The following is a 25,706-nucleotide window of genomic DNA, read 5'->3' as shown; positions in this document are numbered from 1 at the left end:
TGTTTGTAGTCCCGGATAAGGTATTTGAGGTCATTTACAATTGACACGGGAAGGCATACCATCGGGGTGACCTCCGTGCGAACCTGATCCCGGAAAGTGTGTTCCTGGTAGCTCATCTCCTCCTGTTCTTCGTCCGTGCACTGACATTTGACGTGCAGCTCTGAAGGGGAAGTAGCCTGATCCAGGAGTTCTTCTTCAGATTCCTCACTCTGGAGAATCTCCATAGGCAAATGAGTTTGCACCTTACTTGGAGACGTTGTTTCTGGTGTAATCTGTTTCCTGGGCAGTTTGCCAGACACAGAATCCTGTGCAGGATCCCCAACCGTCGTCCGTGGTGTTGTCGACGGTGGTAGGGTCATAGACGACGTTTCTATGAGCTTGGATTTCTTCCATGGCTCAGTAATACCTATGGTCGACGCCGCCCCCGTCGTCGTCGACGACGCCCTCGTCGTCTTCGACGGTGGGCTCCTCATCGACGATGTCGTCGTCGACGGGACAATCTTAGTCGTCGACGAGGTCTTGGACGTCGACGACGGCTTTAGCAGTATTACAGATGAAATAGGTGTACCTGCTGACGACGATGGAGTGGTCGTCGTCGACGAGAAGACTGACGACGCTGTCGTCGTTGACACAGTTGTCGTCGCTGTGGAGACATAACCTGGTGCCCCAACTCTTTTTTGCGCAGAGGAGGTTGTCGCAAATTTGCTGGCCGACTGGGTAGGCTTCTTAAAAGTCTGAGCATCCTTTTCAGACACTGAATGTAGGAGAGTAGGGTCTGCTTTCTATGTTCACCCCCACTTTTTGCTTTTGCTTTACTGGTTTTCGACTTAGATGTGGCTGTGGGCCTGCTAACCAGACCCATAGCCCTGCTGTTCTCTCTCTAAATTGATACTATGTACTTTAGGTGCATAACCCATTGGAATAGGATCACCTTATTGGCCCCTGTACAGTGTACCCTAGGTACCCAGGGCATAGGTGTACCCTAGGCCTACCAGGGGCTGCAGCATGCATTATGCCACCCCTGGTCTGGCCTTCCAATCAGACACAACTGGCTGATCACTCAGCTGGGGCAAGGTCGTGTAATCACCCCTTGCTTAGGTGTAGTATTCCTATACCTAACTTACATATAGACACATGTGTACCTATCAGCCACTCCTATGGCAGGCCTTAACAATCCTGGAGGCAGAGTGCTTGGTAACATGTGAGATGGTGCTCTAGCATGAGCTGAGCCTGTCTGCAGCTTTCGGAACCATGTTCTTATAGCTGTTCTATGATATAGCCTACCATATACTCTTAAAGTGCCTTATAATCTTAAACGGTTATGGTAACTATGGTTTGGCTTTATCAAAACATGTTGTGTAAGGTGTCTAACACTTTGGAATAATACCCCCATCCCATTTCTGGGGATGAGGATATTATCCCTCCCTTCTAGAGGGAGAAGACATGTTGTAACCTACTTACCCGGTTAAAGTTAACCAGAGCCCCAGCATCACAAAATGGATGCTGCTGCCACAGACCCGAGTCTGACCTCATGCTGCTGGGAGTGATCCCGGCAAGGGAGGCTTGGACAATAGGTTTCCTGCCTTGGGAGGTGCTAGCACCACCCCAGACAGGCCTTAGTGTATTGGGGCAGGGAGGGATGAATAGAATGAGACATGCCTGGGGCACACAAGGTGTCCCATGCATAGTCCAGTTCAAACCGGTGCTGGGGCACTCCAGCCCCAGTCCTGGCGCGAAACTGGACAAAGGGAAGGGGGTGTAACCACCCCCCTCCCAGGTCCCACCCATAAGGCGCGACCTAGCAGGAAACCCAGCCCCCCAGATTAGTATAAGAGTGGTAGCTGGGCCCCAGGAGATTAGATTATCCTGAACCTGCAACTTGAACAGAAACTCTGGACCTTCGACATTCGACGAAAGACTGAAGAATCTCCCTTGTGGCCAAGGAGTGGCTACCCTGTGCAAACAGGCACCATCAAGAGACTACCCTTTGCTTTGCTAAAGTTTTACGAGGGACCGACTGCAGAGCCCGACCAGAGCCTTGACTTCCAGACTTCTCCGACCCTGATCCACATCCGTGCTGAGATCCGTGGAGGCGACGAGAGACGTGGGACCGGCTACCTGGGAAAAGTGGCTAGTATCTTCAAGCGCAGCTTCTGAGGCACCCTCGAAGTTGTGCACCGGGGATTGAGAAGCCCCAACCACCATCTGCACCGAAGATCAGCCCCCCACACTCCACGAGTCCTGCGTGGGGCCCTTCTGCATTTTCCTGCTTGCCGCGTCTGTCCGGTTGCTTACCCGCTGGCTAGTGGCCTTTGAGACGACGCACCCTGCAATCTTCAGCGCTTGTTTGGCTCCTCCAGACTGGCTCCCGCTTCTTTGAAAAAGAGAAGCACCCCAGACTTTCCTGGTCTGCACCAGAAGCAAGTCCTCCGTTCTTCGTGGGTTCCGCTTGCCACGGCTTGGTGAGTCCTAGTCCAACTTCGACGCCGCCGACAGCAAGAGCCTTCGTGGGACAGCTCGCCTCCTGGTCCTGGTCGTCCTCTACGTTCCCTGGTCCTCGTGGCTGCAGCGACAAGCTTCACCTTCACCTGCAATATTCACGACATCGCCTGGTTCCTTCCTGGTTCCACGTGGTCACTGGCTAGTGACCTTGACTCTGTCCCTTCTGCTTGCAGGTCTCCTCTCTTCTTGATCCCAGCCTTGGGATCCACCGGACACTCTTCACTGACTGCCTGTCAGCATCTTTCTTCAGGCATCCATAGGAGTCGACGACGAAACCCGACGCAACTTCACACCTATGCACCCGCAGCCTGTGGGCTAGGTAACTTGGGTACTCCGGTGCTCATCAGGGTAGTGACTATCCTAGTGTCTAGTTTTCCAGTCTCGACTTCCTAGCTACTCCGGAAGTGTCCTAAATCTATTTAATTCAAAACTGTACTATTTCTATCGATTATACGCATTACGCGTGAGTGTTTCCACTCTGCACCTGAATCCCGTGGGCCTCCCACTTCCTAACTGTTGCTAGTGTAGTGTAGCCCCAGCGATTCCCTAGGCCTAGGCCTATCCTAATTCCGTGACAGTGGTCCTTATACCACTTACTTAGTATATGGTTTGCGTGGCCCCTAGGGCCTAACTGTATTACTTACCTGTGTGTCTTAATGTATGCATAAATAAGACTGTGTTGTACTTACCTCTAATCTCATAAAGAGTGCAGAGGGTTTGACTAGAATAAATACACTTTATTTTAAATATATATCTGTTGTGGTGTCCTTTCATTTGGTATTCAAGGGATTATATATGGTATCACAGCTGGCTTCACATGCCATTCAGAGTTTAGCCTAAGACTGCTCTTGTCCATGCTACCACTAGGATAGCTGGTCTATAAGGTTGACTTTACAACCAATCACCATAAGGGTATTTGGACTGATATAAGGTGTACACTAGAACTAGTGACATCATACATCAGGCCAACTTCTCACATTGGTGAGCAGCGGTTGGGATCTGAGCTTGCTGTTGTAATACCATTGTAATCTTGAGATACTAAATTGAAAGATCACACAGATATTGTCTAGGTACATATACCATAGATTATAATACTTAAGTCCTACTGGACTTAGTGGTTGTAGGTTGAAGGGAGTAACACACCCTGACTACAACTACCAGGGAGGTTTAGTAGAAACAACTAGTGTAGGTAGGTGCACAGACCACACCCTCACTAGATCATGTCTCTGGGAAGAGATCAAGAAGATGCTCTCTCAGGAGGGGCAGGTCTGAAGAAGACCCCCTCTAGATATGATACCCTAACTTTTCAGGAGATGAGACAATTGTGTACCTCCAGAAAGATAAAACAGGGTGCAAACCCTACCCTCCTTCAGCTAGTGCAACTCCTAGAGGAGTATGATGCTCTTAGGGCCTCAGAGGCCAGTACCCTAGGTACCAAGGAGGGTCTACCCACCACAGAGGAGTCAGATGGGGCTTCAGATGAAGAGGTAGACAGCCAGGGCCAAGTAGGAAGACTTAGCCAGGCTAACCTAAGCCTACATGGGAGTTTGCATGGGATCCCCCCATACAGGCCCCCAAGTGGGCTTACACAGAGAAGCAGGAGGGACAGATCCCCTTCAAGGGAATCCATCCACTCCCATGTCTCTAGCATCTCTAGTGCTTCCTCCCACAGGGGAATGACTTCCCCTGAGAGAAAGGAGCATGAAGCCAGAATGAGGGAAGCTAATCTGAGGATTCAGAGGGAAGAACTTGCCCTTGCCAAAGAGAAGCTTGCTCTGGCTAGAGAGCAAAAGTTAAGTGGGTCAGAACCCACTGGTGGCAGCAATATCCCTAAGGATAGAGACAGGCACTATGATAATAGAAACCTGAGCAAGATTGTCCCTCCCTACAAGTGTGGGGATGACATCCACAAATGGATAACTGCTTTGGAGAGAGCTTGCAAAGTACAGCAGGTACCCCAAAGTCAGTGGGCAGCTATCTTGTGGCTCTCCTTCTCTGAGAAAGGCAGAGACAAGCTCCTCACAGTTAGTGATGAGGATGCAGATAATTACACTGTCCTGAAGAGTGCTCTAATTGATGGGTTTGGCCTAACTACTGAACAATACAGGTTGTTGTTCAGGGACACCCAGAAGACACAGACTCAGGACTGGACTGACTTTGTAGATTGTGCCACTAAGGCTCTGGAAGGCTGGCTAGTGGGAAGTAAGGTTAAGGACTATACAGGATTGTATAATTTGATCATGAGAGAAGGAACGCGTTACTTACCTGTAACTGCGGTTATCCAGTATTGGTATCTTTCATAGATTCACATGCCTGAATCATTCCCCGTCGTCGGGAATGGGAGTCACCGGTAAATAACAAAGTAATGTCCAGAAGACATAAAACAGCCATAGGCCTCAGAGGCCTTCGCTTAGTAAGCTATCCACGTCCTTATGTAAAAAAGGACCAGATTTTGGCCAGAGCCAATCAGCTAACACCACCCTCTAGAACCTTCCTGGTAGGAGCTCTAGTCCCTCAGATTTTCGTGAGCACAATGCTAAGCAGCTGTATACTGAGAGATCCGAGAGAGCCCGTCCAGGGGAGGCGGGTGGGTTGCATGTGAATCTATGAAAGATACCAATACTGGATAACCGCAGTTACAGGTAAGTAACGCGTTCCTTATCCAGTATTAGGGTATCTTTCATAGATTCACATGCCTGAATCAGAGTAGCAAGCAGTGAAAAGCACATTTCGAAAGATATGGATAACATACAGGTATTAGATAACCACATCTATCTGAGATAAACAACAGTGCTACTGCAAATCAATGAGTAAGTAATGCATACATTATAGTGCGAAATGTGCATAAACTCAGGAAGGTGGGATGAAAGAAATGGCTCACCTCTATTTAAAAAGATGACGTAGTACCGCTTGACCCACTGACGCATCCTTCATGATCTCCGCATCCAGGCAGTAATGCTTGGTGAAGGTATGCGGCGTCTTCCATGTGGCCGCTCTACAAATGTCCACAATGGGCACCCCAGCAAAAAGAGCCATGGAAGTAGACATGGCCCTTGTGGAGTGGGCACGAACCATTGTTCTCAACGGACGTCCTGCCTGTTGGTGACAGAAGGAAATGGCCGAAGAAATCCAGCGGGAAATGCTCTGTTTTGTGAGCGGAAGCCCTCTTCGAGGTCTGCTGTAGGCTATGAATAGCTGATTTGATTTACGAAAAGATTTCGTTCTCTCAATGTAAAATTTCAAGCAACGTTGAATGTCTAGTGAATGTAGAGTTCGTTCCGCCACGGTTTGTGGATTTGGGAAGAATGATTGTAAAACAATAGGTTCGTTGAGGTGGCAGTGAGATGGAACCTTGGGAATGAAAGCTGGATTTGTGCGGAGAAGGACTCTATTCTTTTTGAATTGCAGGAAAGGGTCCTGGATAGAGAACGCTTGGAGCTCCCCCCACTCGCCTTGCCGAGGTAAGAGCTAGTAGAAGTGCCACCTTCCAGGAAACAAATTTAAGGTCAGCTCTGTGGATGGGCTCAAACGGGTGCTTCATTAGTTGAGCTAGAACTATGTTAAGGTGCCAAGTCGGTGGAACAGGCTTCACTGGAGGGAATGTGCGAAACAATCCTTTCATGAATTGCTTTATGAGTCTATGAGACCATAAAGAGGGGCCGGAAGACGATCTTCTAAAACGTGAGATTGCAGCTAGGTGAACTTTAATGGAGGCATGAGCAAGACCAGATTCTGCCAGATGTAAAAGGTAGGGTAAGACTTGTCCTGGGGTGGAAGAGAAAGGATGCAACCCATTCGTCTTACACCAGATGCAGAATCTTTTCCACTTGAGTGAGTATGTCTTGTTGGTACTATCTGCTCGGGCCCGAGCTAGAATTCGTCTGCAGTCTGGAGGAATGTCTAGGCCCCGAAACTCTCTGAACTCAGGAGCCAAGCTGATAACCTGAGAGAGGCTAGATCCGGATGTTGAATCTGCTGATCGCTGAGCGTCAGAAGAGATGGAAACGTTTTCAGCCTGATCGGAGGTTCCTGGGAGAGGAGGTGAAGTTCCGAGAACCAGTGTTGGCGTGGCCAAGCTGGGGCTATCAATATCAAAGTGCAAGGTTCCGCCTTCATCTTCCGTAGTACCCTGGGGATCAGGGGAAATGGCGGAAAGGCGTATGCAAAGACGTTGCACCATGCTATCGAAAAGGCATTCCCCAGGGATCCTGGTTGGGGATGCCAGCTTGCAAAGTGTTGGCATTTGGCGTTGCGTTGGGTGGCGAATAAGTCCAGCCGAGGTGTGCCCCATTGGGCGAAGATATTGTCGAGGACCTGCTGATCCAGTTCCCACTCCTGGCACGCTGCCTGCCTCCTGCTTAGATAATCTGCCAACACGTTGTGGGTGCCTGGAACATAATCTGCTCGGAGAGAGATGTTGTGGTGGAGCAGCCAGTTCCAGATTTTCTGCGATTCGCGCGAAAGCGTCAGTGAACGAGTCCCTCCCTGCTTGTTTAGGTAGTGCATTGTCGTGGTGTTGTCTGTCCGGACAAGCACTACTGAGTTCTTTATCCTCGGGAGGAAAGCCACTAGAGCTAGGTAGACTGCTCGGAGCTCTAAAAGGTTGATATGAAGCATTTTCTCCAAAGGGGACCACTTTCCGCTTATCTGTAGCTCCTGAAGGAAAGCTCCCCAGCCTTCTAAGGAAGCGTCCGTGGTGATAATATGAGGAGTAGCAGGAAGCAAGAAAGGCAAGCCTTGCGAAAGGTTCTTGGGGCAAACCCACCATTGCAGAGCCTGTTTGATCGCCGGGGTTACTTGGATGACGTCGTCGAAAGACCCTGTACACTGGATCCACTGGCTCGACAGAGCCTCTTGTAGGGGTCGCATCCGTAAGCGGCAATGTGGGATTAATAGAATGCAGGAGGACATCATCCCAAGGAGGGATTTGAAGAGGCGCACCGACAGCGTCTTTCTTGTCATTACCTGGAGTGCCAGAGATTGAAGTTTGTCCTGGCGTTCCTGTGACGGGAATGCTTTCCTGTGGATGGTGTCTAGTGTAGCTCCCAAAAATTGCATGCATTGGGATGGTTGCAGGACAGATTTGTCATGGTTGAGAGTGAGCCCTAGTGACTCGAAGAGTGTCAGACAAGCGTTGGAAGATCTTATCACGCCTTCTTGAGATGGGGACTTGATAAGCCAGTCGTCTAAATACGGGAAGACTTGGTGGTGGAAACGGCGTAGGTACGCCGCCACTGGTGCTAGGCATTTGGTGAAAATGCGTGGCGCCGATTTGAGCCCAAATGGCAGAACCCGAAACTGGTAATGCCTGCCCGCCACCATGAAACGCAGGAACTTCTTGTGGTTGCGGTGTATTGGGACATGAAAATAGGCGTCTTGAAGGTCCACCGACACCATGTAGTCGTTTGCGTTGAGTAGATGCAAAACCTCCTGTATGGTAACCATTCGAAATGACTGTTTTTTCAGAAATTTGTTCAGATTTCTGAGGTCCAATATGGGTCTCCATTTTTTCTCTTTCTTTCGGATGAGAAAGAAATGGGAGTAGAACCCTCTCCCTCGTTGGCTTAGGGGAACTTTCTCTATAGCTCCCTTTAGAAGCATAATCTTTATTTCTTGGAGTAATGGGCGCAGGTTTTTGTGAGTCCTTTGGCGGGGAGGAGTTTGATGAGGAATTTGTATGAATTCCAGGGAATGGCCGAATTGTATTAATTGGAGGACCCATCGGTCCGTAGTTATCGTTTGCCAATTTTTGAGAAAATGGGAGATTTTTCCGCCAATCTTGTAGGGTGGAGACAAGTTTGAGACCGGCTGCATCTGGAAGTCATTGCCGCCGCGCGGCACCCTTCTGTCTTCCTCCTCTGTTACGAAAGGAAGTTTTGTGGTAAGACTGCTGTCGCTGCTGAGATTGTGGACGGTACTGCTGGGAAGAGGAGAAAGAGGAACGCTGTTGAAAGTCTCCTCTGGAGGAAGTCTGACCTCTTCCTCTTGACCCACGAAAGGAAGGGTTCCAAGATTGCAGAGACCCCAGGGCTCTGGCAGTATCTGTATCTTTTTTGATACCTTGCAATGCCTCGTCAATAAGAGAACCGAATAGAAGCTGGCCATCATAAGGCATGTCCAGGACTTTTGTCTGGACCTCCGGCCTGAAAGAAGTTGCCTTGAGCCAACCCTGGCGCCAGAGAACAGCCGCACCAGCCAGCTGTCTAAAACCTGTGGAAGCAATATCCATTGCACAGTCTATCAGTTCCGTGGCAGATCGTTCACCCTCCAACAGAATCTTCCTTGCCTCTTCCTTTAAGTCAGAAGGCAAATCCGCTAGATATGGGGCAATGTCCGCCCACATTTGTCGGTTGTACCGTCCCAATAGTGCAGTAGCGTTGGAGGCACGCACTGTCAAGGCTGACATAGAGGAGAAACGTTTCCCTATGTTATCCATACGTCGTCCTTCTTTATCCGGCGGAGCTGTCAACAGCGCAGCTGGGTTGTTTGACCTCCTCTGCGCAGCCTGAGTGATAACCGAGTCTGGCTTTGGATGGCCTGTAAGACAAACCGGAGCAGTGTCCGGAGCTTTATATTTCTTGTCCAGGCGTGGTAGAACCGGTGGTACTGATGAAGGGTTCTGCATTTTTTTTATGCCCTGGTCCCAAATATAATCAATTATCGGAATTGCCCGGACGGACTTCTTGAAGGGTTCCTTAAAGTCATATAAGAAACAGTCTTGTTGATGCGAAGGCATCGGGATCTGGAAGCGCTGGGCCGCTCTTTCAATGATGTTGTGGAAACCGCCGATGTCGTCGGGCGGTGAGTCGGCTGTGGTAGGGACAGGCGAAACAGGACCCGGAAGGATGTAATCGTCCCATTCATCTTGTTGGGATTGGACGTCCTGGAGTTCTCCTTCCTCAGGTTCCTCCTCCTCGTCGTCCGTGGTGGGCCGAGGCGGAGGTGCCGTCCTCTCCAAAAGTAGTGGAGGCGGTCGTGGCCGTGGATTGGAAGGCCACCCAGGCATCGGTGGAGGTGCTGGAGTCTGAAAACGCTGCTTATAGTCCGTTATTAAGAACTGAAGGTCTGTGACCAAGGATGCCGGGAGACACACCATGGAAGGTGGAGGAGGCATGTATTCTTGATGAGGAACCTCCTCATAATCCTAGGGATTGTCTTCGTAATCCGAGACATCCTGGTACTTTACATGGAGCTGTGATGGACTAGGCGCCGCAGGAAAGAGACTAGCGTCGTCCGAATCCTCCTCTTCAAAGAGGCGAGTGGGAGGCAAGGTTGGGACCTTACTGGGTGCAGTGAGGGCCGGAGTTAATGCACGATTGGTTATTTGTACATGCACAAATGTACTCTGGTCTTCCGTGTCCATACCCCTCAAGGGGCTCGATGGTATAGCTGTAACCGACCTTACAGGTATCAATGTCGTCGACGGGATCGTCGTCGGGGTCGTCGTCAGCGACGAGGACGATGAAGACGGTTTCCTCGTCGACGGTGATATTCTCGTCGACGGTACCCTCGTCGTCGACGGTGTCTTCGTCGTTGGCAGCTTCGTCGACGGAGTCGTCGTCGACGATGTTGTTGTCGGCGATGGAGCTCTCGTCGACGGTGTCATCGTCGACCCTCCCGTCGACAGCTTACTCGACGACGACTTTTTGATGGCTAACGTCGACGAGATTGTCTTGCCTGCCGTCGACGATGGAGTTGTCGTCGTCGAGGACATGGAATGGGATGTCATCGTCAATAAGAGTCGTCGTCGACGATGTAACTGAAATCGCTGTCGAAGGAGATTTTCTCGTCGACGCTACTGTCGACATTGTTGTCGTCGACGAGGTGGCAATAGGCTTTTTGAAGGTGTGGGGCATCACCTTAGGAGACGAGCTCCCTGGAACAGGCGAATCCTGGACCTCTGAAGACTTTTTCTGCGTCTTCTTTTGAGGTGGCTGCAACGAAGGGCCCGGCGATGCCACCCTTGGTCTTTTACGTGAAGAGTGAGATGCAACTGAGGAACTCTCACTCTCCTCAGAGGACACCACAGACTCCTTGTCCTTTAGCCTTTGCAGCCAGATTAAAAGGCGCCCCTCTCGGTCTTTCAAGGTCTTAGAAGAGAAAGTCCGACATACCTTGCAGTCCTTAGAACTGTGACTGGGATAGAGGCAATACAAGCAGTCCTTGTGTTGGTCGTCGATATGTAGCCTCTTCTTTCCGCAAGAGGCGCAGGGCCTGAATAAACCCTTCTTAGGTGTATCAGCCATGCTGAAAATCCAGAAAGTTGAGAAGAAATACTGTTAAATCCAAGGAAATGAGCAGAGCTCAGTGGAGACTCCCTTAGCACGACGTGCGGTAGAAAATCTGAGGGACTAGAGCTCCTACCAGGAAGGTTCTAGAGGGTGGTGTTAGCTGATTGGCTCTGGCCAAAATCTGGTCCTTTTTTACATAAGGACGTGGATAGCTTACTAAGCGAAGGCCTCTGAGGCCTATGGCTGTTTTATGTCTTCTGGACATTACTTTGTTATTTACCGGTGACTCCCATTCCCGACGACGGGGAATGATTCAGGCATGTGAATCTATGAAAGATACCCTAATACTGGATAACAAATCCTTAACAACTGTCAAAACCAGCTACTGCATCAACACCTGATTGATTCTGATCTGACTTCTCCCCAAGAATTGGGAAAGAAGGCAGATAGATGGGTCAGGACTAGAGTTAAGCAGAAAAACCAGAACCAGGGCGGTGATCAGAAAAAGGCAGACCAGAAGGGTAATGATCAGAAACAAAAAGACCAGAAGTCTTCACCAGGCCCCCAAAAGGCTCAGGGGGAGGGTGGTCCCAAAAAGGATAAAAAGAAAGATGGCCAAAAGAAACCATGGTGCAACTATTGTAAGTCCAACTCACATTGGTTTAGTGAGTGCACCAAAAAGGATAAGCCCCCAGCCACCATTGCCCCTAAGGCAACTGTACCCCCTAGTCCAGCTGTAAGTGGTGGTTCCCAGCAAAAGGGTGTAGTAGGGTTAACCCTGGGAACTGAGGAGGATTCTGGCCTAGTCAGAATACCTACTCAGGCTGTTCTGATCTGTGATTGGGACTTAGCTTTGTCCTCTACTGTAGGCCCCAGTAACCTGGGCAAGTACAGACAGACTCATTTTATCAACCAAAGAATGGCTCAGGCCTACAGGGACACTGGGGCTAGTGTCACAATGGTGACACCTGCCTTTGTGGACCCTGGACAGATCATACTAGGTGAGAATTACCTAGTGACCAACGCTAGCAATGCCACTACCTCCCATAGTGTGGCTATTGTTAACTTCTCCTGGGGAGGGGTAACTGGCCTCAAGAAAGTTGTTGTTAGTTCAGACCTTCCTGTAGAGTGTTTACTGGGCAATGATCTTGAAACTTCAGTGTGGTCTGAAGTGGAGTATAGGACCCATGCAGAAATGCTGGGGATAGATGCACATGTCCTTGCTGTGACCAGGTCACAGGCCAAAAAGTGCACCACTGAACAAGTGCTGGATCCTGAAACTATGGGCCAGTCACAACCCAAGAGAAAGAGCAGTAGGGTTAAGGCTGTGCCTTCCCCCCTGCCTCAGGTGGTGGATCAGCCCTCCCAGGAGGATGATTCTGAGAGCCCTGAAGGAACTGTCCTAGAAGAACTTGAACCTGATCAGGTTGAGTTTCTTGGGACAGGGGGACCTTCAAGGGCAGATCTGAGGCAGGCTCAATTAGACTGCCCCTCTCTTGAACCCCTCAGACAGCTGGCTGCTGCTGAGGCTGCAGGGAATGCTCAAGGTACCCATAGAGTGTATTGGGATGAAGGGCTACTGTACTCAGAGGCTAGAGACCCCAAGCCTGGTGCATCCAGGAGGTTGGTCATACCACTGAAGTTCAGAGGCTTCCTTCTTACCTTGGCCCATGATATTCCCCTTGCAGGACATTTAGGCCAGAACAAGACTTGGGACAGGCTTGTCCCTCACTTTCACTGGCCCCATATGTCAGAAGATACTAAGGAGTTTTGTTGCTCCTGTGTCACCTGCCAAGCCAGTGGCAAATCAGGTGGCACCACAAAGGCCCCCCTCATACCACTACCTGTGGTGGGGGTTCCCTTTGAAAGAGTGGGCATAGATATTGTAGGACCAATGGACCCAAAAACAGCATCTGGGCACAGATTCATACTGGTGATAGTGGACCATGCCACCAGGTATCCAGAAGCTATTCCCCTGAGGACCACAACAGCTCCTGCTGTGGCAAGGGCCCTGCTTGGAGTATTCTCCAGAGTGGGCTTTCCAAAGGAGGTCATTTCTGACAGAGGTGCCAACTTCATGTCAGGATACTTGACTGCAATGTGGAAGGAGTGTGGTGTAAACTACAAGTTCACCACACCCTATCACCCACAGTGCAATGGGCTTGTTGAGAGATTCAACAAGACCCTAAAGAGAATGATAAAAGGGTTACCAGACAAGCTTAGGCGAAGATGGGACATCCTTTTACCCTGCCTTCTGTTTGCTTACAGAGAGGTCCCACAAAAGGGGGTTGGCTACAGCCCTTTTGAGCTTTTGTTTGGGCATCCTGCAAGAGGACCCCTATGTTTGGTGAAGGAAGGATGGGAGAGACCTCTCAGACAACCCAAACTTGACATAGTGGATTATGTACTTGGTCTCCGCTCCAGGATGGCAGAGTATATGAAGAAGGCTTCTAAAAACCTTGAGGCAAGCCAAGAACTCCAAAAAGCTTGGCATGACCAAAAGGCTGTGCTGACTGTTTACCAGCCAGGGCAGAAAGTGTGGGTGTTGGAGCCAGTGGCCCCAGCAGCACTCCAAGACAAATGGTCTGGACCCCACACTATTGTTGAGAAAAAGGGAGAAGTCACCTACTTGGTGGACCTTGGGACTCCCAGAAGCCCCCACAGGGTGCTTCATGTCAACAGATTAAAGGCATATGTTGACAGGGCAGACATGGGCTTACTCATGGCTACAGATGAGGGGCAGGAGGAAGAGAGTGACCCTCTCCCAGACCTGTTGACTCAGAACCCTGATGATGGCTCAGTTGATGGTGTGGTCTTTTCTGACAGCCTCACTGTCCATCAGCAACAGGACTGCAGACAGGTTCTGCAATCCTACAGACATATGTTCTCTCTGACCCCAAGTCAGACAAACTGGTGCACCCATGAGGTGGACACTGGTGACAGTCTGCCTGTAAAGAGTAAAATCTACAGGCAACCTGACCATGTCAGGGACTGCATAAAAGTTGAGGTACAAAAGATGTTGGAGCTGGGAGTCATTGAACCTTCAGAGAGCCCTTGGGCTAGTCCTGTAGTTCTTGTGCCAAAACCTCACACCCAAGATGGTAAGAGAGAGATGAGGTTTTGCGTGGATTACAGAGGTCTCAATGCTGTCACTAGGACAGATGCCCACCCAATACCTAGGGCAGATGAGCTCATTGACAGACTGGTAGCTGCTAAGTTTTTGAGCACATTTGACCTGACAGCAGGCTACTGGCAAATCAGACTAGCTGAGAATGCAAAGGCCAAAACTGCTTTCTCGACCCCAGGAGGACATTATCGATTTGTGGTAATGCTCTTTGGTTTGAAGAATGCACCTGCCACTTTCCAAAGGTTGGTGAATCAAGTCCTTACTGGGTTGGATGATTATTGTGCAGCTTATCTTGGTGATATTGCTGTCTTTAGCTCCACCTGGGAGGATCACCTGGTCCACCTGAGGAATGTTTTAGAGGCCCTGCAAAAGGCAGGCCTCACTATCAAGGCCACTAAGTGCCAGATAGGGCAGAGCAAGGTTGTATACCTGGGCCACCTAGTTGGTGGGGGTCAGGTTCAACCACTGGAGAGCAAGATCCAGACCATAAAGGACTGGACTCCTCCAACTACCCAGACTCAGGTCAGAGCTTTCTTGGGCCTGACTGGGTACTACAGAAAGTTTGTTAAGAACTATGGGTCCATTGTGACACCACTTAATGACTTGACCTCCAAGAACTGGCCAAAGAAAGTTCAGTGGACAGTAAGCTGTCAAAAAGCATTTGATGACCTGAAGCAGGCCATGTGCAGTGCACCTATTCTGAAAAGTCCAGACTACTCCAAAGAGTTCATTGTCCAGACAGATGCTTCTGAGTTAGGTGTGGGAGCTGTTCTTTCACAACTGAATGTAGATGGTCAAGACCAGCCCATTGCTTTTATAAGTAGAAGGCTGACCCCTAGAGAGAAACGTTGGTCAGCTATTGAGAGGGAGGCCTTTGCTGTGGTTTGGGCCCTGAAGAAGCTGAGGCCATACTTGTTTGGCACTCACTTCAAGATTCAGACAGACCATAAGCCCCTCTTGTGGCTAAATCAGATGAAGGGTGAAAATCCCAAACTTCTTAGGTGGTCCATTTCCCTACAGGGGATGGACTTCACAGTGGAACATAGACCTGGGACTGACCATGCCAATGCAGATGGACTCTCCAGATATTTCCACTTAGAACATGAAGACTCAACTGGTCAAGGTTAGTTTAATGTCCCTAAGTTTGGGGGGGGGGGGGGGGGGGGTTGTGTAGGAGAGTAGGGTCTGCTTTCTATGTTTACCCCCACTTTTTGCTTTTGCTTTACTGGTTTTCGACTTAGATGTGGCTGTGGGCCTGCTAACCAGACCCACAGCCCTGCTGTTCTCTCTCTAAATTGATACTATGTACTTTAGGTGCATAACCCATTGGAATAGGATCACCTTATTGGCCCCTGTACAGTGTACCCTAGGTACCCAGGGCATAGGTGTACCCTAGGCCTACCAGGGGCTCCAGCATGTATTATGCCACCCCTGGCCTGGCCTTCCATTATGACACAACTGGCTGATCACTCAGCTGAGGCAAGGTCGTGTAATCACCCCTTGCTTAGGTGTAGTATTCCTATACCTAACTTACATATAGACACATGTGTACCTATCAGCCACTCCTATGGCAGGCCTTAACAATCCTGGAGGCAGAGTGCTTGGTAACATGTGAGATGGTGCTCTAGCATGAGCTGAGCCTGTCTGCAGCTTTCGGAACCATGTCCTTATAGCTGTTCTATGATATAGCCTACCATATACTCTTAAAGTGCCTTATAATCTTAAACGGTTATGGTAACTATGGTTTGGCTTTATCAAAACATGTCGTGTAAGGTGTCTAACACTTTGGAATAATACCCCCATCCCATTTCTGGGGATGAGGATATTATCGCTCCCTTCTAGAGGGAGAAGACATGTTGTAACCTACTTACCCGGTTAAAGTTAACCAGAGCCCCAGCATCACAAAATGGATGCTGCTGCCACAGACACGAGTCTGACCTCCTGCCGCTGGGAGTGATCCCGGCAAGGGAGGCTTGGACAATAGGTTTCCTGCCTTGGGAGGTGCTAGCACCACCCCAGACAGGCCTTAGTGTATTGGGGCAGGGAGGGATGAATAGAATGAGACATGCCTGGGGCACACAAGGTGTCCCGTGCATAGTCCAGTTCAAACAGGTGCTGGGGAACTCCAGCCCCAGTCCTGGTGCGAAACTGGACAAAGGGAAGGGGGTGTAACCACCCCCCTGCCAGGTCCCACAGATAAGGCGTGACGATGCAGGTATCCCAGCCCCCCAGATTAGTATAAGAGTGGGAGTTGGGCCTCAAGACTTTAGATTATCCTTAACCTGCAACTTGAACAGAAACTCTGGACCTTCGACATAAGAAGAAGACTGAAGAATCTCCCTTGTGGCCAAGGAGTGGCTAGCCTGTGCAAACAGGCACCATCAAGAGACTACCCTTTGCTTTGCTAAAGTTCTACGAGGGACCGACTACAGAGCCCGACCAGAGCCTTGACTTCCAGACTTCTCCGATCCTGATCCACATCCACAGCCGTGCTGAGATCCGTGGAGGCGACGAGAGACGTGGGACCGGCTACCTGGGAAAAGTGGCTAGTATCTTGAAGCGCAGCTTCTGAGGCACCCTCAAAGTTGTGCACCGGGGATTGAGAAGCCCAAACCCCAAGCACTATCTGCACCGAAGATCAGTCCCCCACACTCCACGAGTCCTGCGTGGGGCCCTTCTGCATTTTCCTGCTTGCCGCGTCTGTCCGGTTGCTTGCCCGCTGGCTAGTGGCCTTTGAGACGACGCACCCTGCAATCTTCAGCGCTGGTTTGGCTCCTCCAGACTGGCTCCCGCTTCTTTGAAAAAAAGAGAAGCACCCCAGACCTTCCTGGTCTGCACCAGAAGCAAGTCCTCCGTTCTTCGTGGGTTCCGCTTGCCAAGGCTTGGTGAGTCCTAGTCCAACTTCGACGCCGCCGACAGCAAGAGCCTTCGTGGGACAGCTCGCCTCCTGGTCCTGGTCGTCCTCGACGTTCCCTGGTCCTCGTGGCTGCAGCGACAAGCTTCACCTTCACCTGCAATCTTCACGACATCGCCTGGTTCCTTCCTGGTTCCACGTGGTCACTGGCTAGTGACCTTGACTCTGTCCCCTCTGCTTGCAGGTATCCTTTCTTCCTGATCCCAGCCTTGGGATCCACCGGACACTCTTTACTGACTGCCTGTCAGCATCTTTCTTCAGGCATCCATAGGAGTCGACGACGAAACCCGACGCAACTTCACACCTATGCACCCGCAGCCTGTGGGCTAGGTAACTTGGGTACTCCGGTGCTCATCAGGGTAGTGACTATCCTAGTGTCAAGTTTTCCAGTCTCGACTTCCTAGCTACTCCGGAAGTGTCCTAAATCTATTTAATTCAAAACTGTACTATTTCTATCGATTATACGCATTACGCGTGAGTGTTTCCACTCTGCACCTGAATCCCGTGGGCCTCCCACTTCCTAACTGTTGCTAGTGTAGTGTAGCCCCAGCGATTGCCTAGGCCTATCCTAATTCCGTGACAGTGGTCCTTATACCACTTACTTAGTATATGGTTTGCGTGGCCCCTAGGGCCTAACTGTATTACTTACCTGTGTGACTTAATGTATGCATAAATAAGACTGTGTTGTACTTACCTCTAGAGTGCAGAGGGTTTGACTAGAATAAATACACTTTATTTTATATATATATCTGTTGTGGTGTCCTTTCATTTGGTATTCAAGGGATTATATATGGTATCACAGCTGGCTTCACATGCCATTCAGAGTTTAGCCTAAGACTGCTCTTGTCCATGCTACCACTAGGATAGCTGGTCTATAAGGTTGACTTTACAACCAATCACCATAAGGGTATTTGGACTGATATAAGGTGTACACTAGAACTAGTGACATCATACATCAGGCCAACTTCTCACACTGAAGATTTTGAAGATCTTGCCTCTGAAGACTTCTTGTGTGCCTTCATAGGAGGAGTGTCTGAGGGGCCAGGAGACGCCACTCTTGGCCTCTTCAGGGAGACTTCAGAGGTCCTTGAAAAGCTTCCCTCTGAGGATACCACACTCTCCCTGTCCTTAAGCCTGTCCAGCCAGATGAGCAGACGACCTTCTCTGTCCCTCAAGGTCTTGTGTGGGAAAGACCTACATATCTTACAGTCCTTAGGTACGTGGTCAGGATAAAGGCAATATAGGCAGAGGTCATGCTTGTCGTCCACATGTAGCCTTTTCTTCCCACATTAAGAGCAGGCCCTGAAAAGGGCTTTCTTCTGGGATTCAGACATTCCAGAATTTAGAAGAAATAAATCACTCACTGCAGTGATAAGTGGCTTGAAGCAATCTCTGTTCAAGTCCTTGAAGAAATAAGTCACTATTAAAAGTGAACAAGTTGGTTTTGAAGAAATCCTGAGGGGAACTCAGGCTGGAGACTCCCTAGCACAACGTGCGGTAGAAAATCTGAGGGACTGAGGCTCCTGTCAGGAAGGTTCTAGAGGGAGGTGATGGCTGATTGGCTGGCTCTGAGAGTTTGGTCCTTTTTACATAAGGACAAGGATAGGCCACTAAGGGGAGGCCCTTAGGCCTATTTTTCTCTATGTATGTCTATAGGACATTACTTTTTTATGTACCGGAGGCTCCCGTCTCGACGACGGGGAATGATTCAGGCATGTGAATCTATGAAAGACACCCCTAATACTGGATAACTACACTGTGTCCAGAACAGCCCCAATGAAAGGGAGCATCTGAGAGGGGGTCAGGTATGACTTCGGCATATTGATAGTGAATTCTAGCATATGCAGGAGGTCCGCCGTATTCTGAAGGTAGGAGACAACAGCCAGTCATCAAGATAGGGTGAAGACTAGCACCCCTCAACTCCACAGATGAGCTGCAACTACCACCATCACCTTGGTGAACTCCTGATGGGCACTAGTGAGGCCAAAGGGGAGCAGTGAACTGAAAGTACTAGTGTCCCACTATGAAGTGCAGGTAACACCTGTGGGAAGGCTGGACAGGAATATGGAAATATGCATCCTGCAAGTTCAACATTACCATCCAGTCTCCTGGGTCCAGGGCAGACAGGACCTGAGCAAGAGTGAGCATTTTGAACTTCCCCTTTTTGAGGAAGAAATTGAGTGTCCACAGGGCAAGGATAGGACGAAGGCTGCCGTCCTTCTTGGGCACCAGAAAGTAGTGGGAATAGCAACCACGACATACTTCTGGAATTGGCACACTCTCTATGGCTCATTTGAGCAAAAGAGCCATCCCTTCATGGCAGAGAAGGGTTAGGTGATCCACCGTCAAACTGTTGTAAGTAGGTAATATGGAGGGATGGATAGTCTGGACAGGGAGGTACAAGCCCCTACAGACAATCTGCAAAATCCACCTGTCCGATGTTATGGACTTGCCAGTAGGGAAGGTGATCAAGAATTCTGCTGCCCACTGAGTGCCCATGATCGTAGACGGGCAGACTAGGTGGGTTTGGAGGCTGCTGCTTGCGGGGGAGAGAATCATGGACTGACCCACCCTCTGGCTACCTGACCTACAGGTTCCATGTCCACGCAGAGTGTGGGAAACTTCAGTGCAGCGGTGGCTGGGCGGGTAAGGACACAGCTAGAAGCCCCTTCCGTGGCCACGAAAGGCAGATAGTGTGTGACAAGGAGCCATGGAAATGATGCTTTGACTTTCCTCTTAGGGCAGGGCTTACCTGCATGTCCCAACAAACGAGTGCGACAAGCTTTACGGACTCGGACTACTCCGGGAAGGGGGGGGGGGGGGGGGGGGGGGGGGGGGGGAGACGACTGTTGACTGTGAACTGGATTGCCACATAACGAGATGCCGGGAGCTTCAGTGATTGTTCCCTCAAGGCCTTTGGGTAAATGGCGCAGCAATCGGATCAGGCCTTCAGGTCATGGTGAAGCTCAAGGTATCAGTGGCACACAAGCTCTGTCACTGACCTCGATTGGTGACAGGCACCACAGGGCTTAAAACCGGGCTTCTTATATAACATACCTGCCACACCAGGTGGAGAAAATTTCAAAACAAAACATTGAAAAAAGTTAGTCAAAAATGGAGTAGGGGTAGCTCTTCCAGATATGCACTGACAGGCACGGAAAGAAAAGAACTGACGTCAGCGTGCTGCGGTTACACCTATACAGGCACCGCGCAAGTCACTTCCGGCACGGACAACAACACGCGAAGCTGAACGATGCCACCTACCAGCACGCAGAGGTAATGCTCAAAATTATTCTGGATCCAGTCTGACGCCTGGGAATAATTCTAAGATGAGGAATCTGTGGCTAAAAGTCTCTTATCAGATATCTCTTTACCTCGGGTGCCTAACATCCTTGTCAACCATCATGCCCCCAATAAACATGCTTACCTGGGGGCTGAAATCACATGAGAATAAAACTTCTGCATAGCAATGGCCGAGCAAGGAAGACCCAAAGCCTCTTTCTGTTTATATTTTAATTATTGAAAATATGATGTACTCTTGTACTTTTGAGACTTCAACAGGTTGGCGATACATTTTAAGCAGTCTCTAGATCAACCTAAGAATGACAGCTAGTCCCATTGATGAAAAAAGCTAATAAAACCATAGTTACCAGTTTTAGAATGATTAGGTGATTTCTAACAAATTGTGCACGAAAACTGACATTTTAAATGAATAAATCAAATAAGAAATAAAAAAGGGCTAAACTTACGCAATCTTTTTACAAGATGCCAATGCACAGAATAAAACATCATTCTCTTCATGCCATTTGCACCTGTAGAGAAAGTAATACAAGAGCTTGATATAGTCATATGACAAGTATAAAAGTTGCTGAACTTCAGTGAGCACATCTGAATCTCCCTCTTGAGCAACAGTGCATTAAAGGAACCACACAGATGTACTAGTCAAAAAAAGTATTAAAGTAATATGGAAGCAACAAATGACCAATGAGAGAATTGGTTAATTACATGAAAACCACAACAAAGAAGCTATTTAGGAGTGACCCGTGTAAGCAGGGCCAGTCCAAAGAATTCTGGGGATCCGGACAGAACAGGAACATATGGGACTACTATAATTCACATAAAATGTAACCTCACAGCAAGTGACATCAGAAGCAGTGACATCACAGGAAGTAACATCAATCGACAATTAATTCTCTTGCCGCTCCCTGAGTTTTTGGATTCTTTGTTTTAGGAGAAGGTGCACCCGTTCTCTGCCTGTCCAGGCCAGCCCATTGTTATCGTGCAAATGACAATGAGTTGGAGGAATTTGTGTATAGTCACCATCAAACTTACTTTGTACACACCAACCCAAAGTCTGAGGCAGCCTCTGGAGTTGAGCACCAGTAAGCAAGCCAGTCCAGGCCAGGGGCCAGTTTACCCAGCCACAGGGCCATTGGTCAAATTTGGGTTTTCCGTCTCCTTGCCTATCTGAGCCTGGCCCCTTTCCCTGGGCCTCAACACTTAAGTCTTGCAGGGTGGCTTATATTCTATATCAGTTCACAGGGCACTTTGGGCACACAGATACATAGTAAGATGTTTGCGGAGGATAGGGGGACTATTAGTCACATAGAACATTTTTTTGGTATTTGACTCCATTAACATCGTCTCTAAATCTGATCATTTGAAACGGAAAAAGAATGGCTGGATGAGGTGCTAATAACTCTCACCCAGCCTCTTGCTTTCGGTCTCTGGTTCAGTCACTTTCATCCATCTTTCCTCTCGATGCTCTAATCTTTACCTCTCAATTATCCAGCCAGCCTCTCTAGCTATTCCTGCCCGTCTTTTAGCCACATCACCCTTCCTCCCTCATTTCTTCACAACTCAACTCTCCACCCAGCCTTTTATCTTTACTACTAGTTCAGTCCTCCTAAACCCAACTATCCATTTTCCATTCCCCTATTATTTTATCTGCTCTTTCTAGTTCTGCCCCTGTAGCATAATGTCTCCTCTTTCTCCTTCCCTCTCTCCACTTACCTTCTCTGACTAGTTCTGCCCCTCTTTGACCACTACCTCCCTGACCGATTCTTTCTGTCCTCTCTCACCGACCTTTTCAATTTCTATTGCTGTTTCTGGCCATCCAATATACGCCTTCCCCCTTCTGTCTCCCACCCCCAACCTCTTACCATCTTTTAGAGATTGTGCTCTCCCATCCACCCCTCACAATTGCTTCTCTGTCCTGTCCACTCTGCTTATGTTCTCTAGCTGGTTCTGCCTAGCTTATATTCACTACCCTTAGTCATACTGGTTCTACCGCAATTACATTCACATCTCCCTTACCATCCTCCTGAAGCGTCTGTTGATTCTGCCCCTCTTACACCCACCTTCCCCGCCAAACTATTATATTATTGCAGCTTCTAAAGCGCATGGTTACTCCATTCCGGAATGTCCCAGTGCTGAATTCCTTCAAGGCCAAGAGCCTAGGGAAAAACTGAACGAAGTACAACAAGAGGGGGGGGAGAGATTTTTTTTAATTTTTTTTTTAAATGGCCTAATTTTAAGATGTTTCTTGAAAGCTGCTTCTGATGTCCCCAATCTAAGATGCAGAGGTAAAGAGTTCCCCTGCTTGGTAGCCAGGTACCTGAAGTGCCACCAAAGCTTGTTGTGTTATATGTTGGGATGCTAACCTGTCCAGTTCCAGCAGATCTCAGACAACGATTAGGGTGGAAGGAATGTATCATAGGGTGAAGATATTTCTGGCTCTTGCCCTGTAGTATTTTGAGGACATAACATAGGGCTTTGAAAGAGATCCTCTCCTGAATAGGGAGCCAATGTAGAGTATCCAGGGCTCGTCCCGTGGGTGCATATGTGGTGATGTTTAACACCATCCGGGCTGCTGCTTTTTACACCCATTGGTGCAAGTATATGCTCCTTTTCGAAGCTCCCAGATAGAGAGCATTACAGTAGTATAACCTGGATGTAACCAGAGCCTGGACTGCTATCTTTTTGGCAGTTTCCAGGACAGCTCATAGAATTATTTTGAGCATTTTCTAAAATCCCGTAACAAGTGCCTGTGAGGGCAGAGATCTGGTTGGAGAAGGATAATCTTTAGTCGAACCAAAATCCAAGATTTCTGACTTTGTGGCTTGGAGAGGGTGAAGATCCTAACGTGCTTGGCCATCAACTCTGGGACCGTTTGGAAGGTTGTTTCCCTATCACTAAGATATACATTTTATTGGTGTTTAGTCTGAGGCAGCTATAGTTATCCAGTTTGCCATGAACTTTAGGCAGAACTCAAAGTCCTCTGCCGATTGGCCGTTGTCCTGAGCCACGGTGAGGAACAGCTGCATGTCATCGGCATATGACACCTCCTGTACCCAATGTTTGTCCAAACGGTCTGCCTGCGGTCGCATATATAGGTTGAAAAGGGTCGGGCTCAAAGCTGTGCACTGAGGCACGCCCTGTTTCAGCTGTTGAGTGGTCAAGGCATGGGGTTTAAGAGTAACTTGAAATGTGTGATGCTCCAGAAAGCTCACCAGCCAGCCTAGTGCAGTGCCACCTACCCCTGCGGGATATAATCTGCCAAGCAGCAAACCATGAGGGACCATATCAAATACAGAGCTCAGGTCAAACATGACTAGAGCTGCCGTTTGACCTTCATCAGCGATTTTGCGGCTAGAGTCCGATGCAAGAAGTAGCACTGATTCAGTGCTAAAGGACGCTCTAAAGCCAGACTGTCTCTCATAGAGGAGTTCATTTTCCTCCACAAATTGCGTTAATTGCAGATTGACAAATTTCTCTGCGATTTTAGCAAAGTAGGGTAGAAGTGAGATTGGTCCTAAATTCTCAAGCGGTAGTGGGTCGAGATTTGGCTTTTTAAGTAGAGGAATGTCCATGCATGTTTCCACTCTTTCGGGACTATGTCGGAGCGAAACAGTTTAAGCAGCTCCATTTACACTAGTGCAATGGCAACTCTGCCCTGTTCCAGAACCCATGGAAATGTGGGGGCTAAAGAAGATCCAGATTTAACTTTAAGCATTAAGCCACACGAGTCAGACTCCGAGGTACGTTTTAGATTAAGAAGCTTACCCGGAGCATCAGGTAGCGTACAGGTAAAAAGACATTTTAAAGGTCCTAGCACTCTCAGAAAAGGAGATTTTGTCAACCTTTTTTAAAAAGTATTGTGCAATCTGGTCGCAGCGGTGTGGAGAAGGAGGAATTATGGCTGTGGTACGTTCCAAGGAGGTTAGAGACTTATCTAAGAGTTCCCTAATTGAATTTTTCGAAAGTTCAATTTGAAGGGCATAGTAATTTGCATGGGCATGCCTAAAATCTTTGTGATATGTCCAATGTTGCAAGGTACGTGGATTTATGATGTTCATTGTACTCTTTGCACCACATGCGTTCTAACCTTTTGCAGGATCTCAGTTTCCTGGAGTGCCTCTGAAAACCATGGTGCAGTGGGTTTGGTCCGCCTGCTAGCGACTGGCTTGAGTGGTACTAGGGTGTCTGGCCAATACACAGATTCACCTCTTGATCTGTGTATTGGCCGATGACATACAAGCTTCAAGAGTCGGTCTGTTGGAATTCAGGACCCCAGTAAAAAAGGATACTCTGCTCTTGTCCCGCCCCCCGCCTCATCCCTCCCACAGACTCTTACCTTATCTTGTGCATTCTACCCCTCTTACATCTATGGCTTCAATCTTCGTCCCTTCTTTTACTGGTTTTGCCCCTCTGATAGCTACCTTTTGCCTCAATTCACTACAGTTCACCTTCTCTCCGCCTCTTCCCGTTCTCAATGATTCTGCCCATCTTACAACCACCTCTTCACCCCTTTTTGCCCCCAGCCTCCTACCTCACCAGTTCTCCTCCTTTATATCCCCCACCCCTTCTGCACTATCAAATCCTACCTTTTTGAGCTGATCTGCCCTTCTAACACCCCTCTCTTTTACATGCTATGCCTTTCATCTCTTCTCTCTTCCAGGGATGCATCTACCATTAGGTACAGTGGCATCAGAGTCAAGCGCCATAAGGAGCCTGAGCCCTGATAATTGCTGTAATATACAACCCCAACAGTCAAAAGGGGCCATTTTTTCTTCCTTGCACTGGGGCCCACGACATCCTTGCTATGCCACTGCTCTCTCCCAGGCTCTTCCCTTCTCTCAATGATTCTGCCTGTTTTATCCACCTCTTCCCCGCCTCCCTTTCCTCCAGCCACTGTGCTGATTCTGCCCATCTCTTTTTTCTACTTTACTATCACCTCTCCCTTCTCCTCGCAACTTCTAACATTTGGGTTACCCATTTTATAATCAACTCACCTGATTATGCTCTGCTATACTCCCTTTCCCTTCATCCTTGGTGAGCAATGCCCATTGTGATGCAACATCATTCTTTGTTTTGTGCGTGAGCTCTGTAGAATACACTTGCATTTCATTCATGAGGGGGCAGGAAAGGGCCAAGAATAGAAGGTGATAACGAATTTAAATAAAATCTAAACGTGTTGACCTGAAATGGCTCGAGGGAGGCGACTAAGTTGCTCAATGGAACTGGAATATCAGTAAGAAGCTCAGCCAAAGCACCTGTCAAAGAGCTGAAGCCCCTTCTCTTAATGCCTGGGAGGCCCAGGGGAGCGTGCCCCCCTCTTTTGGGCCTCACAGCACTTAACCATGGGTTTCGAGGTCCCCTGGACCTTGTAACACTGAGTCCCTTGAAAACGTGGCACAGCGATGTAAGGACCCCATGAGGGAGCGCAGGCTTGGAGCCCTGAGAAATTTAGCTACTTGCGGCTGGCAGTTAAAAAAAAAAAAAAAAAAAAAATATATATATATATATATATATATATATATATTCAATGAAAAAACCAAAGGTTTCACACATGTTATAGTTAGCTGGACATTTCACTCGTAAAAAACCATTGAAATTCCCCCGTTTTAGTTAGTTCAGCTAACTATAACTC

General features: G+C 48.8%; 1 protein-coding gene across 2 annotated transcripts in view; it reads right to left on the bottom strand.

Annotated features, from left to right (window-relative positions):
- MAEL (maelstrom spermatogenic transposon silencer) overlaps positions 1–25,706 on the bottom strand; it is a 1,256,240-nt gene that overhangs the window by 316,062 nt on the left and 914,472 nt on the right. For both annotated transcript variants that reach the window (XM_085621107.1, XM_085621108.1), the window contains one exon: positions 20,524–20,586. In XM_085621107.1, the coding sequence (XP_085477233.1) occupies positions 20,524–20,586 (63 nt within the window). The remainder of the gene's footprint in view (positions 1–20,523; positions 20,587–25,706) is intronic.

Source organism: Triturus cristatus, chromosome 8, assembly GCF_964204655.1.
Source record: "Triturus cristatus chromosome 8, aTriCri1.1, whole genome shotgun sequence".
Classification (NCBI taxonomy): Eukaryota; Metazoa; Chordata; class Amphibia; order Caudata; family Salamandridae; genus Triturus; species Triturus cristatus.
This window is presented reverse-complemented; position numbering and strand designations above follow the sequence as displayed.